A 14,894-nucleotide genomic window follows, 5' to 3' on the forward strand; every position below is an offset into this window, starting at 1 on the left:
TAATTAAGTGGCAGAGCCAGGAATGAAACTTTTCATTCCAGAGTGCTCTTTCTACTATACAATACTGCCTTAGGGAAAAAAAAAGCATGTCATAGTGGACACAGCATTAGATTGAAGTCAGAAGAGGTGGGTAAAAATCCCACTTGTTACTTCCTATGTGTCTTTAAGCAAGTCACTTGTTTCTGCATCTATAAAATAAGAGTTTAGACTAGAGGCTTTCTAGGGTTCTACCAGATTTTAAATTGGTGATCCTATGTTCTTAGGTGTCCCACAGGATTCTGCTCTGACCCTCTTCTCCCTCTATACTACTTCTCTGGGTAATCTCCTCAGTTCCCATGGATTTAAGTACCATCTTCATGCTGATGTTTATCAAATCTACCTATCCTGCCCCCACCTCTCTGCTGACCTCCAATCCCACATTTCCAACTGCCTTTCAAGATGTCTCAAAATGGATGTGCAGTAGACATCATAAATTCAGTATGTCCAAAACTGAACTCATTATCTTTTCCCCTAAACACTTTCCCTTTCCCTTCCCAACCCCTGAAATGTTCTCTTTTACTGTAAAGGGCATTACTATCCTCCTAGACCCCAGGCTCACAACCTAGGAGTCATCCTCAACTCCTTACTATCTCTCACACACTGTCCTCCCACTCCCAATATCCAATCTGTTGCTGAAGACTGTTGATTTCACTTCTATAATAGCTCTTGCATACATCTCCTTCTCTCCTCTGACACTGCCACCACTCTAGTGCATACCCTCATCACCTCACACCTGGACTACCACAATAGCCTACTGATTGGTCTGCCTGCCTCAAGTTTCTTGCCACTCCAATCCATCCTCCCATCAGTCACTAAAATGATTTTCCTACAGTTCAGGTCGGACCATATTACACCATACCCCCAACCCCACTCAATAAACTCCAATGGCTTCTTATCACTTCCAGGATTAAATACAAAATCTTTAGTTTGGCATTCAAAGCCCTTCATAACCTAGCCCCATCCTATTTTTTAAGCTTTATTACACCTAACTCCCCATCAATCATCTTCAGTCCAATAATACTGGCCTCCTTGCTGTTCCACAAACAAGATCCTTCATTTCTCAGCTCTGGGCATTTTCTCTGGTTGTCTCCCCTTATTTGGAATGCTCTCCCTCCTCATCTCTGCCTCCTAGCTTCCATGGATTCAAGTCCCAACTAAAATCCCATCTTCTACAGGAAGCCTTTCCCAACCCTTCTTAATTCCAGTGCTTTTCCTCTATTAATTACTTCCTATTTAGCCTGCATATAACTTGTTTTTTCATTATTTACTTCTTATTTCTCCCATAAGAATGTGAGTTCCTTGAGGGCAAGTATTATCTTTTGTTGTTTGTCCTTTGTTTAAAGGACCAATGACACCATGATGTTAAGGTATGGGTGATATCTTGCCTTTCGAGTGAATTGGATTTAAGTGAAGCTGAGTTGCAGTCACAGCCTCACTCTCTCTTACAGAGTCATCAAAGCCCAGGGGTAAGACAAAAGTCAAGAAAACTGGTGGTGGCCTGGGATGCAGTAGGTGACCTTGGATTCTCTTTTGTCTCTTCTTGTATCCCCAGCACTTAACACACAATGTCTGGTACTCAGTGGTCACTTAATAAATGTTTATTGATTGACTGCCTTACAGTGGAATATTTTCAACAAACTCTCACACTATTTATAGTGCTGAGCTCAAGGCCATAAACTTTTAAAAAAATAGTAATGATTATTTTGTGGATTTGAAAACTTTATATAAAATTATTTTATATATAACTTCAGCTCTGTTTTCATGAGGGGGATCTTATTTGAATTACTGAACTGGTGATTCACTAGAATTACTATCCTACATGTATTTCCTGACTTCGAATAATTTACAATCACATATATTCTGCCACATTAAGCGATATATCTTCTGTTACCAAGAAACTGAAGACTGCGAGAACCATACAAATCACGGAATTAAAAATGTCTCAATAATATGGTTTTTGAATTAACTATTTCCAGTGTCTACCATTCCAAATATTTTAGTACAATAACTAGAGTACATAAAAAATGGTTCCTTCAGATTTTATTTGAGACTTTTTCATAGGATTATACAGGAACATGAATAAATCTGTTATGTGTAATTGTAATATTACCTAGGTTTTGTAGAGCTTTTTTTAACCAACGAGAAAAACTAACAATACCTGGAGTTTTCTTAGTAAGAGTTGAATTTATTACATAACTAAATATTCTCTATAAAATACTACACAGATCATGGCATAGAGGCGGCTGTGGGTTCTCAAAGGTTATGTTAGAAAAATATAGGCTCATTTTCTTGTCCTAATTTCATTGATTTTGTTCATTCAAAAACTTTAAAATTTTCTGTAGTCAAAATGATTGATTTTATTTTTCATAATTGCTTCTTTCCCTTGTTTGGTTAAGAACTCACCCCTAGCTATACCTGTGAAAGTTATATGATGTCATTCTCTTAATTTTTTTCTCATGTGATTTTTTATAGTCAAGTCACTTTAAAAAATTGTATTGTGACAAGCAGTATAAAATGTTGGTCTAAATCTATTTTTTGCCAAATTGGTTTTCAATTTTCCCAGACTCTTAGGTTTATCAAACATTGGACTACTGAATGTTTCTGATGCTTGTTTACCATAGTTCCAATGATCTACTTTTCTGCCTTTCTGCCACTAAATAGTTTTTGATGATTACTGCCTTATAACATGTGGTGTGTTGATATGCTTGCTATTCATCTTCATTCCTGCTTTTAAAAAATCATTTCTTTTGAAATTTTTGACCTTCTGTTCCTCCTAATAAATTTTATTATCATTTTGTCTAGCTCTATAAAGTACCCCTATCAGTAGAATAGCATTAAATCTGTAAATTAATTTAGGTAGTATCATCAGGAACAATTACTGTCCTTCCAATTACCGAAGTCATTATTTCTTTAAAGAATGTTTTGTAATTGTATTTATGTAAAAGTTAAGTATATCTTGGCAGATTAACTACCAGATATTTTCCGCATGTTGTAGCTATCTCAAATGGACTATCCCTATCATTTCCCCCTTGATTTTCTCATTGCTATTTAGATATACTAATTGTTTTGTGGATTTATTTTGTACGTGCTATTTTACCAAAACTATTGTCTCAGTTTCTTTACTGATTCTTTGTAGTTTTCTAAATAACCAACTATGTCACTGGCAAACAAGGATAAATTTGTTTCTCCTTTTCCACTATTTATGTTTCTAATTTCTTTCTCCTTTTTCAAAAAAAAATAAATTTATGTTTTCTTATATCACCTAAATTTCCTTATTTCTCTTCCCTTCTCCCATTCCAGTCATCCTATATAACAAAGCATTTTTTTAAAAGTAAAAGAGGAGAAAGAGAACAGAAAACTTGGCATAGGCAGTAAATACAATGAAAAAATTCTGACAATGTATGCTATGTTCCACATCCATAGGCCCTTCTAAATCTCTGCAAAAGAGTGAGAAGGGTCTTCTCTCATCTTTCCTTTTTGATCAAGCTTGTTCTTTGCCATTTTGTAACATTAATTTTGATTATTTTATAGTGATCGTTCTTTCAATTTACATGTAATCACTGGGTATAATATTTTTTGGCTCTGTTTACAATCTAATAATGTTACTTTAATATGCATGTACCATAATCTGTTTATCCATTCCTCCATTGAGTAGTATCTACTTTGTTTCCAATTCTTTGACACCACAAAAAAATGCTGCTCTAAGTATTTTGGTGTTTACGGGGCCTTCTTTTTCATTGATGACCTCTCTTTCTTCACTAGCACCTCTAAAACTATGTCAAAGAACAGTGGTGCATTCTTGCTTTTTTAAAAATTGCATTTACTTGAAAAGTTTATACAGTTTCTAAATTGGGCATAATGCCATCCACAGAAATTGAAAAATGAAACAGACAATTTATTTAGTCTTAATAAATTTGTTACATCTCTTTGTAACTCGTTCATCTTTTCTTCTTCCCCTACCATCACATGGGAAGAGGTCTTCCTCTTACTTTCCTGTGCTGACTATGAGCATAAGCCCATCATGTGCTTCCTCTATGAGGCTTTATTAATTATCTTGTATTTTCCTTTCTTTCTGTAACCACATTGGAGTCTGACTCCCTCCAACCAACTAACTCTCCCTCCCCTAACTCTTCTACTTTTACCAGCTATGATCCTTATTTTCTCCTTTCCTTAACTACAAAACTTTTAAACAGGCTAGTTTACATACCTTGCCTCTTCTTTCCCACCAATCCATTTCCAAATTCCTTACATTACTATTTCTGCCCCTGCAATAATACTGAAATTTCTCTCTCCCCACTCGCCTCCTGATCACTTTTTTTCCTCAGTCCTCTTTTTTTCTTAACCTCAGAATACTATTCAACAGTTAATTACTCCCTATATTGTAATCTTAGATGAAGAGCTTGTACTATATTGCACCATATATTCTGTGGTTAAAAAATGAAAAGTTCTTCAATTTTCTACATACCCTCACAAATTTAAAGATTAAATATTATTTAAGGCTACTTATTAACCAAATTCATTAATCACACCCATAATACTACATTTATTTACAATAGTACTTACGTACATAAAATGTTCCATTTCATTTACCTTAATTATATCCTCTACCAGAAGTAACAAGTTGATTGACACTGCTACAAAGTGAGGAATGCAGGAAAAAGGGGGGTAATTTTCTGTTTAATGTTTAATTTTTATTACTTTGTTCTGCATACAGTGAATAGTCAATAAAAGTTAACTTTTTTTGTTCATTGCTTTTATTCATTCAGAAGCTTTTAAATTTCCTGTGGTCAAAATGACTGAGTTTATTTTTCATAATTGCCTCTTTCTCTTGTTTGGTTAAGAATTCTCCTTTTACAGAAGGGGACCTATAAAGTACTATAGTACATCAAGATCTTGTGGAACCTCTTCCTAGCTGATTCTTTGTGTTTCACTTTTGTCTTCCAGTTAATACAGTCCAGTTTTGATCCTATAATAGGAGAATGAATTCTCAATACATTTGTGTCGTTTGACATCAAGACAACAAAAAGAAAGGAAGGAAGGAAGGAAAGAAAGAAAGAAGGAAGAAAAAGAAAGGAAGGAAGGAAGAGAAAGAAAGAAAGAAAGAAAGAGCGGTGGTGCCATCTAGTGGCACTGGAAGAAATACTAATTTTTAACTGAGTGAAATCAAGCTTGATGCTTACAGCCAGAGGTTCCTAAAGTGGGCCATATCACTCCCTGGGGGGCACTGGAATAATGAGGGGTGGGGGGAAGTGTGGTAGTAGCCTTGGGTGCAATTGGGGGGGGTGTTGAATAAAAAGAAGGGGGTGATGGAATGTAAGGGCAAGCAAAATGGGACTTTTTACTGGTTTTTTTTTCTTTTGGAGTTCTAGTTCTTCTTAGCACTAAAGCAATCAAGTGCCTTTGATTGAGTCTTGCCTTTGATTGAATCAAGAGTCTTCGATGACCTGCTTAAGTCACAAGAAAGCCTAAGTCACATGAGTTTGAGTCACATGAGCCTGAGTCACGAGGGTTGTGATGCCCTCTGACCCTAAAGAAGTGTATACACACTCTGAGGTTAGTATTTTGCTTTGGGGCTCACTCATGGGAGCAGTTTTGGTGTGATGTAGCCAGATGAGACTCTGGGTAGCCGTTAACGAGGACCCCCGCCTTTGAAAACCCAGATGTTGGTGCTTCTCTCTGTGGTAACTATGTATGTATGTAATGGTCAGACAGCTAGAAGCTCTGTCTGTCAATTTGTGTTATTTTCTCTGCTTGTAATTTCTATTTGTATTTTCTCTGAAGTTCAGGGTGCTGACTTTTTCCCCTGAACTAAGTAAATGATGTATATGTTTGATTAAAGTAAGTTCGCTGACTCTTTTTGAGTTGCTTTCCTTTAGAAAAGCAAATCAAAGAACCTGTGCTAGCAGCCCTCCTGTGTGCTGGTGGTATTGGCCTTACACCTCCACAGCAGCTGCAAGCAACACTGTTGTTACATGGAAGCATAAGGAAAGAAGAGAAGAGGATTTTGAAAAACTATTCATACCTGTTTCATCTGTTGTATAACAGAGTCAAAGTCGTATTGATTACATTATTTTCCAAATAAACACACAAAATGCAAGTTATAACCAATCAGTGGTCAAGTCCGCCAACAGGTCTTAACAAGCAAGTGTTGGCAGGGCAGCACATTATGCATTGTCAGCATGCATTGGCAGGCATATGTGCACATAATGATTTGTTTACAATATGTCACTATACAACTACATGACACAATATTGTGTCATCAAAATTTCAATGAAGGAAAAAAATCCCACAAATTTACAATAAATTATTAAATTTCAGGTGCATTATTTTTTTAAAAAAATATTTTCTATTTTTGAAGGATGAAAATTTTTAAAAAATGTTCAAGAGTTAAAGAAAGTAGATTTCCAGTGAGGCACTGAGTAATTTTTAGCGGGCAGTAAGCCAAATAAGCTTGGGAACCTCTGCTTACAGCCAATTAGCTATCCATAGGTAGCAGGGAAGTAGACAACATGAGAAGTACTTCTAAGTAATACAACATTTCGTTTTAGCAGAGTAATATGAATCTCTTCTCTCTTAAAATCTTTTATCAAAGATGTTTTTTAAAAATGTAAATTCATAGAATCAAAGAATTATAAAGTTGGTAGGGTTCTCAAAGGCTAGACAGTCCAACTCCTACCTGAACAGGAATATGACATCACTGACAAGTATTCATCCAAGCTCTATTTGAAAACTTCTAGTAAGGCAGATCTTACTATTAGGGAAATTCTTTGCATTTCTGGATAGTTGTAATTATTGGGAAGGTATTTTTTGTTGTTGCTATTGTTGTTATGAGGAAATGAAATCTGCTTTTCTATGACTTCTACCCATTGATCCTAGTTTGAATAGCTTCAGATTTATTTTCTTTTATTAACAAAGTCATAATTAATCAGAATGCTTATATTAATTTTTTTGTCGCTAAGTAAGGGTTAACTGAAAATTCTTCTGGTTTCAAACCTTACTGAGAATTGTTCTAAAAACCCTGTTCTAAAAAGTATTGGTAAAGTATCTTGAATATAATTGACTCTTTCTTTGATTCAGGATCTTTGGATATCCCAAAGTCATGATAACATAACAATAATTATAATTGGGTAGCACTGTAAATAAAGGTTTAGGAGAGTGGGCTGAAGTCATTCATCCAATACCTATTTATTTAAGAACCTACTCTATGCCTATCACATGGTACACAGTTACTCAAGGCCATCCCTGGAAGCTGTTGATGTCTGAAAAGAAAATTTTTAGCATGACAGTGTTATATTGAGATCTGCCTAAAATTAGAGCACAGGGGGGAAAACTGGTCGAGACGATTCACGGTAGTTAGTTTCAATTATTCAAAGTTTTACCATTGTATTTATTCTGTTTAACCATCTTATGGAAATGTTACCGAAGAGTAAAACAGTGAAAATTCATTGTCACATTCACAAGTCAAGAATGTATAACCAAGTCTTTATAGCTTCTTCAATACTATAAAGACCTGTTATTTCATCATTGTAGATACTGGCCCTTGACTGATGAAGAATAAAACATCTAGGAAGGCAGCATGGGATGCTGGAAAAAGCATTAGCTCTTGAATCAGAGGATATGGATTTAAATCTGATCTCTGATGCTTACTACCTGTGTGACCTTGGGTAAGTTACTGAACCTCCCTATGCCTTGATTTCTTTATCTATAAAAAGAGGGGGGTACCTCTTATTATAAGGTACCTTCCAGCTCTAGGTCTAAGATCCTAATATGATCTCTACAACTTAATGGATAGTAGTCTTGAGTTAATGAGGCCAACAACAACAAAAACAACCCTGATCTCTTAGCCAAACTTCTGGTTCAAATTTAGGCAACGTCGAATCTAATCGTCATCCATACGGTGGTATGTATTTCATCAACAAGCCTGCACACAAAGTCTTACTAGCTCTTCTCAGTAGTTCCTGACAGGGATAACACTTGGCTGATATTGCCTCTAATTGCCCAGAGCTACCTCCATAGTATAAAGAAGTAGGATTTAAGTAGACGTCTTACCCTCTTACCGTACTCAAACCAGAAAGTCTAATATCAGAATGGAACATGGAAAAGGACAATTCATTTTATAAATCAACAGCCTGCCTCTAAAGTCAAGTATCTTCCAAATATTATTCCCAGTATGAATGGCCTGTGGATGATAGGATCGATTCTTGTCCAAAAATAGAAGCTTAAAGTTATTCTTAGATGGGATATGACCCATCAAAACCTAGAAATTATCCAGATCTTAACAGAGTCCTTAAGACAGAATGATGTAAAACTGGTCAAGAACTCAATAGACTGTCTCAGATAAAAATATATTCCTTAGATTGGCTTCAATCCTGACCTACGTGAAAATCAAAACCAAACCTGTTCTGCGGTTGTTTTATCGGCACAAGTTTGTCCATGTCATCCCTCACTGGGTGAAGGTTGTCAGGTTAACTAACATGGGCTGGCTGTAGTAAGGTTATAAATTTAGATGAATAGCTCCCCAAATTTCCCCACAAAATGGAATGCTTTTCATTTTTCATTTTCAGTTTTAAATCCTTAATTTATTCTGCTCTCTTAGTAAAATTGATCTATTTTTCTACTACATCAACAACCTTCTTTTTCCTTCAAAAATAAATATCTACCTATCCCCTCACATCCTTCTCTTCTTCACTTTCAACAATCTTGTCTTTTGAGGGCCCACCTATTAATGTCAGAGGGCTAATAGGGGTCACCGGACTGGATTTAATAAGATATGATTCTGGTCTCATTTTTAAACACTTGATTTTATTCTCCAATTTTTTTTTCCTCTGCATCTTGATAACCTTTATTTATGGTTGCTTTGTTTTAATATTTTAGATGTGGCCACGGCAGAAACATGATAGAAATTTCTGAAATTCTGAGAAGCAGATATATGTTTAGCATATTTCCAACATAAACATGTTTATTTATTTATCTAGATCAGGTATCTAGAAAGTCCCACAGTTACCAGATAACTATTCATTTCACTTCAGTTGTATAGATTGGCCTCATGTGTATTTTAATTTTTTGTAAGCAATACAAAATGTAAAGCAATTCAGCCATTTCTGTAGCAAAATTTTTAATTGTAATGATTTAATGAAGTTGAACCATGAAATCATACCTGAAGCCGAGAATTCATGAGCATAAATTCCTGTTGCTGTTTCATGTTTTCATTCATATGTTTTGAAAAAATAAATCCCATTTTGATCTAAAATGTAAAAAAGATATTTATTACATATTCAATTATCCTAGCATTATATATTTCTTGTATTTATCCATAAACTTGGTTTCTAGCTTTCTCTCCATGTAAATTAAGGAACTAAGGAATTTAAAAAATCTTTTGGTTTTCTTTCCTTCAACATAACTGGGCCTGGAGTCAGGGACAGCCAAGTTAAAATCCAACCTCAGATACATACTAGCCACGTGACTCTAGATATGTCACTTCAACTCTGCCTGCTTCACTCTCCTCAACTGTAAAATGGAGATAATTACCTACCTCACAGAGTTGTGGTGAGGAACTGATGAAATACTCTTTGTAAAAAGCATTCGGCCTGGTGGCTGGCACATAGTAGGTCTTTAATACATGCTTGTTCCTCTCCCTCTCTCCCTATATCCTAGCCCAGATTTGAAATCATCAAAAGGGCAGGGGGAGGGGGGGCATGGAGAATGAGAATCCTTAGCAAAATAACTGACGGATCTATGATCTCATTGATTTGGATACTTCTTCCAATGGTACCTATCCAACTCATCCTTGCCTTTTCATTTTCATCCTGTACAATTCTTGTTGAAGTCTTCCATAAGTCTTCCACAGGAGGATTGCTCAGTATTCTGCGTAGGGGCTTCCTCTAAATCTATGATTGTGTGGATACAAGGGAACATAAGGCCTGCCCATTTATTATCCCTTCTTTTCAGGTCATGCATCTCTCCTATGACTTTTTTTTTGGGGGGGGGGGAGCGGAACACTTCTCCTGGGCAATTCTTCATTAAGAATATATTGCAGTCTGCTCACGCCTACTGTGTCTCCCCATTGCCCTTTGGGTAACTTGTAACTGTATTTCTTTTGACACTATGGTATTACATGACTCTCAGCCAAACAGCATTACTATATGACACTAAATATTACAAAGATTGGTTGGTTTTGTTTTTTTTTTTTGCAGAGGGAGGTTTGGGATCATAGAAAACATTACTCAATTTCCCATAGGCAACTACATCATGTTCAATTATGGGCTTAGTTCATTGTCTTTCTGTAGTGTCTGTTCAAACTAGTAGGCACTCTGTCCAAATGTAAAGCATAATCTGAACAATAAGACATTCTTCATTCACCATAATATTGCCCAAGGGGAAAAAGATATGAATAACTATGAACTCAGATGCCTACTTTCACTATTTCTACATAATCTACAAATATATCTTGTTGAAGGATTGAAAAAGGAACTTGAAGTCTTTTCAAAATGATATTCTGCCAAAGACCAAATCATTACAGTCACAAAATTGCTCCAAAAGTACAAAGAACATAAAATCCCTATGTTCTTGTTTATTGGATTTTTTTTTTAAACTGTGAGATTCCAAAGAGCAAAACACACCTTGAAGACCCAATAAAGGGTCTCTTGTGCATATGACAAAAATCAAACTAGATTCCTGGAATAATGGAAAAAATTGGATAATTTTTACTCAGCAACCCCGTGATTACTAATATCAATTGAAGCCTAAGCCAAAAAGATGTTTGCTTGCCAAAGATGTTTGTAATCTTAATAGAATATTTCCAAGAAGCACTCCAAATGGAAGAGAGATGGTAAGATTGGCTAGATTATTCTGTTTGTAGATGATATTGGGCTGATTATACTGAGTCCTGGAACAGTGGAGATTTTCCTAAATTGTGTCTTAAAAGAGACTATCCACAGAGCAAAAAAAAAAAAAATAGAAAAGCTTTAAAGAGATTTTTTTCTTAAATTTCCTAGGCTAATTCATATGCTTGTTTTATTGTCTTACCTATGGGCCTTAGGCAGTGTCAAAAGATTTGAGTTTTAGCTCCGCCACTAACTAGCTGCATGGCCATGGGCACATATCTTAACCACTCTAGGCCTCGGTTTCCTCATCTGTAATACCAAGGGTTTAGATCGGATAATCTAGGGTTCCTTCCAGCTCTAACATTCTGGGATCCTTTATACTGTATAGCACTAGCAGGTTAAAGAAGAGATGGGAATAATTTGTAATAAGTGGAGAGAGTTCATGAGGCTCACAGTCTATTCCACAGGAATCACGCTTCCAAAGGTATCATATACCTTCGCCCATAAATGTGAAAACATAACCATATACACAACTAAGGGGTAAACTTTCAGCTGTTTTTCAGTTGTGTCCTACTCTTCATGACACCATCTGGAGAGATTTTCTTGGCAAATATACTGGAGTGTTTTGTCATTTCCTTCTCCAGCTCATTTTACAGATGAGGGAATTGAGGCAAACAGGGTTAAGTGACTTGCCCAGGGTCACACAGAACTCAGATCAGTCTTCCTAACTGCAGCCCTAGTGCTTCATCTATTGTGCCACCTAGCTGCTCCAAGGAGTAAACTACTTTGGGGGAAAAAAACTAAACTGACCCACCCTGCCATTTTTTTTTTATTGGTTGTTTCTCGTGACTTTAAAAGTACAAAGAAATTTTTTAAAAATAATTGTTCATTGCTCTTAGGCTTGTGTGAGTTTTAAAAAACGAAACAACAGAGATGAAATTGTTTATTTATATAAGGATACGACTAAATTGAATAAAACTGAAACGATTCCCCTTTTCTCTTCTGAAGGCTTAAGTGTGATAGGAAAGAGTTAGTTATGAAAGGCCTGATGGATGAGGCAGACTATTATGGTCGTCTTATGATGGCAATAGTGGCTCCCTACCTAAAGTTCGAGCAGGTGTTGCAAGCTGACCTCCTGAGGGAGAGGAAGGGGGTTGTGGACAGTGAGAATTGTATGTATCTAGGTGCCCCCGTACAAGTGAGAATGGCATTGATTATTTAGAGTAAATACAGACAGAAAATGCCTCTGAATATGGAATGTTAAAGTCACCTCTACTGTTTAATGTGTGAGTTAGAACAGCCTCCTTCCAGGTAAGCAGGATAATCCTAACCTGTAAATCATTTCCCTCCGGTGTGGATGCTTAGTGGTTAGTTTTGAGAGCAAGAGTGTGGGTTACCTGGAGGGTTCTATACCCTTGAATAGGGCATTTCGGTCTTGCCTGGCTATTACTGGATCCAGGAGTGAAACTGAAAAGTAACAGTATGGATCACTGGTTGTGTGCCTACAAGGTGAATGGGTAGAAAGGAAGCTAGATCTACACCGTTATCCATAGATTCCCCACAGCTAGGTGGCATGGTGGATGGAGCAATGGGCCTAGAGCTTAGTTCAAAATAGGCTTCAGATAGCTGTGTGACTCTCAGCAAATCACTCACCCTCTCTTTGCTTCAGTTTCCTCAGCTCTAAAATGAGGATAAGAATAGCATCTACTTCCCAGGGTTGTAGCGAGGACCATATGATATAATATTTATAAAGTACTTCATTCTATGTGTGGCACAAAGGCAATTTTATAAATGCATGTTCCATTCTCTTCTCTCTTTGGATGTGGATGGGACAGCCCTGAGTACCCTAAAGTTCGTTTGAAGGTGTAAAAATTGGGTTCTGCCACGGCCCAAGCAAGTACTCGTGCCTGCCATCTGCCAGACAGAGTAACAGCCCTGAGTCCTACTGCCAGACCCTACAGGACAATCCCAGTAAATTGCCTACAAGCAATAAGAGTCATAGCCACTCGTCTTGATCCAACATGAGGAGAATGCTCAGGATTAGTCTGTGCTGTCTAAGTCTTTAAGTGAAAGACACCAGAATAGTAGCATGGGTGAAAGCATTGCATTTGGAGTCAGAAGACTTGGGCATCTTCTCCCTTCTTCCTCCTTCAATTACTGCTTCCGGGAAGCTTTCTCCAGCTAACCCCGGCCCATTTCAATTTAGGAAACCATTCATCAAATAGCTTTTACTTAAATGGTATTTTGGAAGGTGCAAAACTATATAAACAAAAGTTACTGTTGGTAATAAAAACAGCATGAAACAAGTGAAATAACAAAGGATGTGGAGTCAGAAGACCTAGGTTTGAATCCCAAATAAATCACTTGCTATTTCTGCGACTTTTGAGTGACCGCCCCCCTTTCCTGTTTGCTCACCAGTAAAACAATTAGCAATGTACTTTATGAGGTTGTTAAGATAAAACATGAGATCATGCATGTAAAGGCTTTTTTAAAACCATAAAGTGGCTTTATAAATGTTAACTGCTGTGTTTGTTTTTTTTTTCTATGTGACTTATAGGAGACAGCACTAGTCAGAAGACAAGTTAAAAGTGCCACATAACCTTGAACTCTCAGGGTCAAAAGAGGTCTAAGTGCCTGCCCTATCTCAGAGGGGTAGTTAGTGTGATGCTGAAACAAAACTACCCCAAAGTACCACGTAATCTACACACGATTACGGATTTGGAGTTACAGGGGCTTTAGGGGTCACCTTGTCCAGGGCCCGTGCACCCCCTCTATTTGCGTGATGAGGAAGTGGGCCCTGGGAGGGGCTAAGGGACTTCTCTAATCTCACTGCCACGCCACTACTTGGCCCAGCCGTCCCCTCGCAGGCGTGGCCAGGTTCCGCGGGACATGCACGAGCATGCGCATCCCACCCCACTCCAGTCCGCGCTCCCGCTCCCGGACACCCACCCGCCCGCAAGGCCACGTGCCGGGACACCGGACCCTTGGGATTCTGGGGGGAGCGCTCTGTGGCAGTCCCCGCCCGGGGAGCTCCTGGACCAGCTCGCTCCTCCCCACCCCCGCCCTCTCCCCGCGCCCTCCTAAAGCTTCTGGGCCTGCTTACGGGGGACGGGAGGCTCCCAGGCGCTGCTGTCCTTGCTCCGGGAAGGTGCCTAAGGCGCTGGGGGAATATGGACGAGTTTTCTAGGCGGCCTGGAGTCGGGCGGGCCCCGCCTGGGCAGGGTCCAGTGGGTGGTTAAGGCATTCTGTGAGCCCGTGGCCAATCAGCGCGCAGCCTGGGGTTCCTTAAAGGCACAGGCACCCTCTTGGACCCAGTTTTCGGGCTTGTAGACTGTCAGCCCTGCAGCCACCAGCCCTTATTCCCCAGGCAACTGTTACTGCCACCTCCACCTGAGCACACCTGGGGTGGGGGTGGGGGGAGGGGAACTGACTGGCACACGAGCACCTGAAGCTCTAGAGACGCGGGGTGAGAGTCTTGGCTTTTAGATTTCACGGGCATGGGGTCTGTGAACATGGATGGGAAAAAAAATTACATTTCTATTTTCACTGATTTTTTGGTTCTTTTTAGTTCTATGTCTTTTATTTTTTGCTTTGGAAAGTTTTACTCTGAGAAGGGATCAGTAGGGTTAGCCAGACTGTCAAAAGGGTCCATGGCACAGAAAAGTTATGTAGAGAGAGAGGAGAGAGGGAAAGAGGGAGAGAGAGAGAGAATGAGAAGCCTAGAGGGAGGGAGTGCAATAATCAGTAAATACTTATTAAGTGCCTCCTATATGCCAGGCACTGTGTTAAATATTTTACAAATTCCTCATTTGGCACCATGTAAGATGGGTGCTAGTACTCTCCAGATTTCACAGCTGAGGAAGCTGAGGCAGACAGAGGTTAAGTGTTTCCGCCAGAGTCACATAGCTAGTATATCTGAGGTAGGATGTGAACTCAGGTTTTGCTGACTTTAGGCCCAGCATTGTATCTATCTATTGTATCTATCACTGTACTACTTGGCAGGAGGTAACACGGGTTACATGCAAATGAGCT

General features: G+C 38.3%; 1 protein-coding gene across 1 annotated transcript in view; it reads right to left on the reverse strand.

Annotated features, from left to right (window-relative positions):
• Window positions 1-14,086, reverse strand: part of PLGRKT (plasminogen receptor with a C-terminal lysine) — a 59,715-nt gene extending 45,629 nt beyond the window's left edge. Inside the window, exons 1-2 of the mRNA XM_036737485.1 lie at window positions 13,966-14,086; window positions 9,197-9,283 (exon numbers count right to left, since the gene is read on the reverse strand). Coding sequence (XP_036593380.1) covers window positions 9,197-9,277 — 81 coding nt within the window. The 5' untranslated portion in view covers window positions 9,278-9,283; window positions 13,966-14,086. The remainder of the gene's footprint in view (window positions 1-9,196; window positions 9,284-13,965) is intronic.
• Between the last annotated feature and the right edge of the window lie 808 nt (window positions 14,087-14,894).

Source organism: Trichosurus vulpecula, chromosome 9 (genome assembly GCF_011100635.1).
Source record: "Trichosurus vulpecula isolate mTriVul1 chromosome 9, mTriVul1.pri, whole genome shotgun sequence".
Lineage (NCBI taxonomy): Eukaryota > Metazoa > Chordata > Mammalia > Diprotodontia > Phalangeridae > Trichosurus > Trichosurus vulpecula.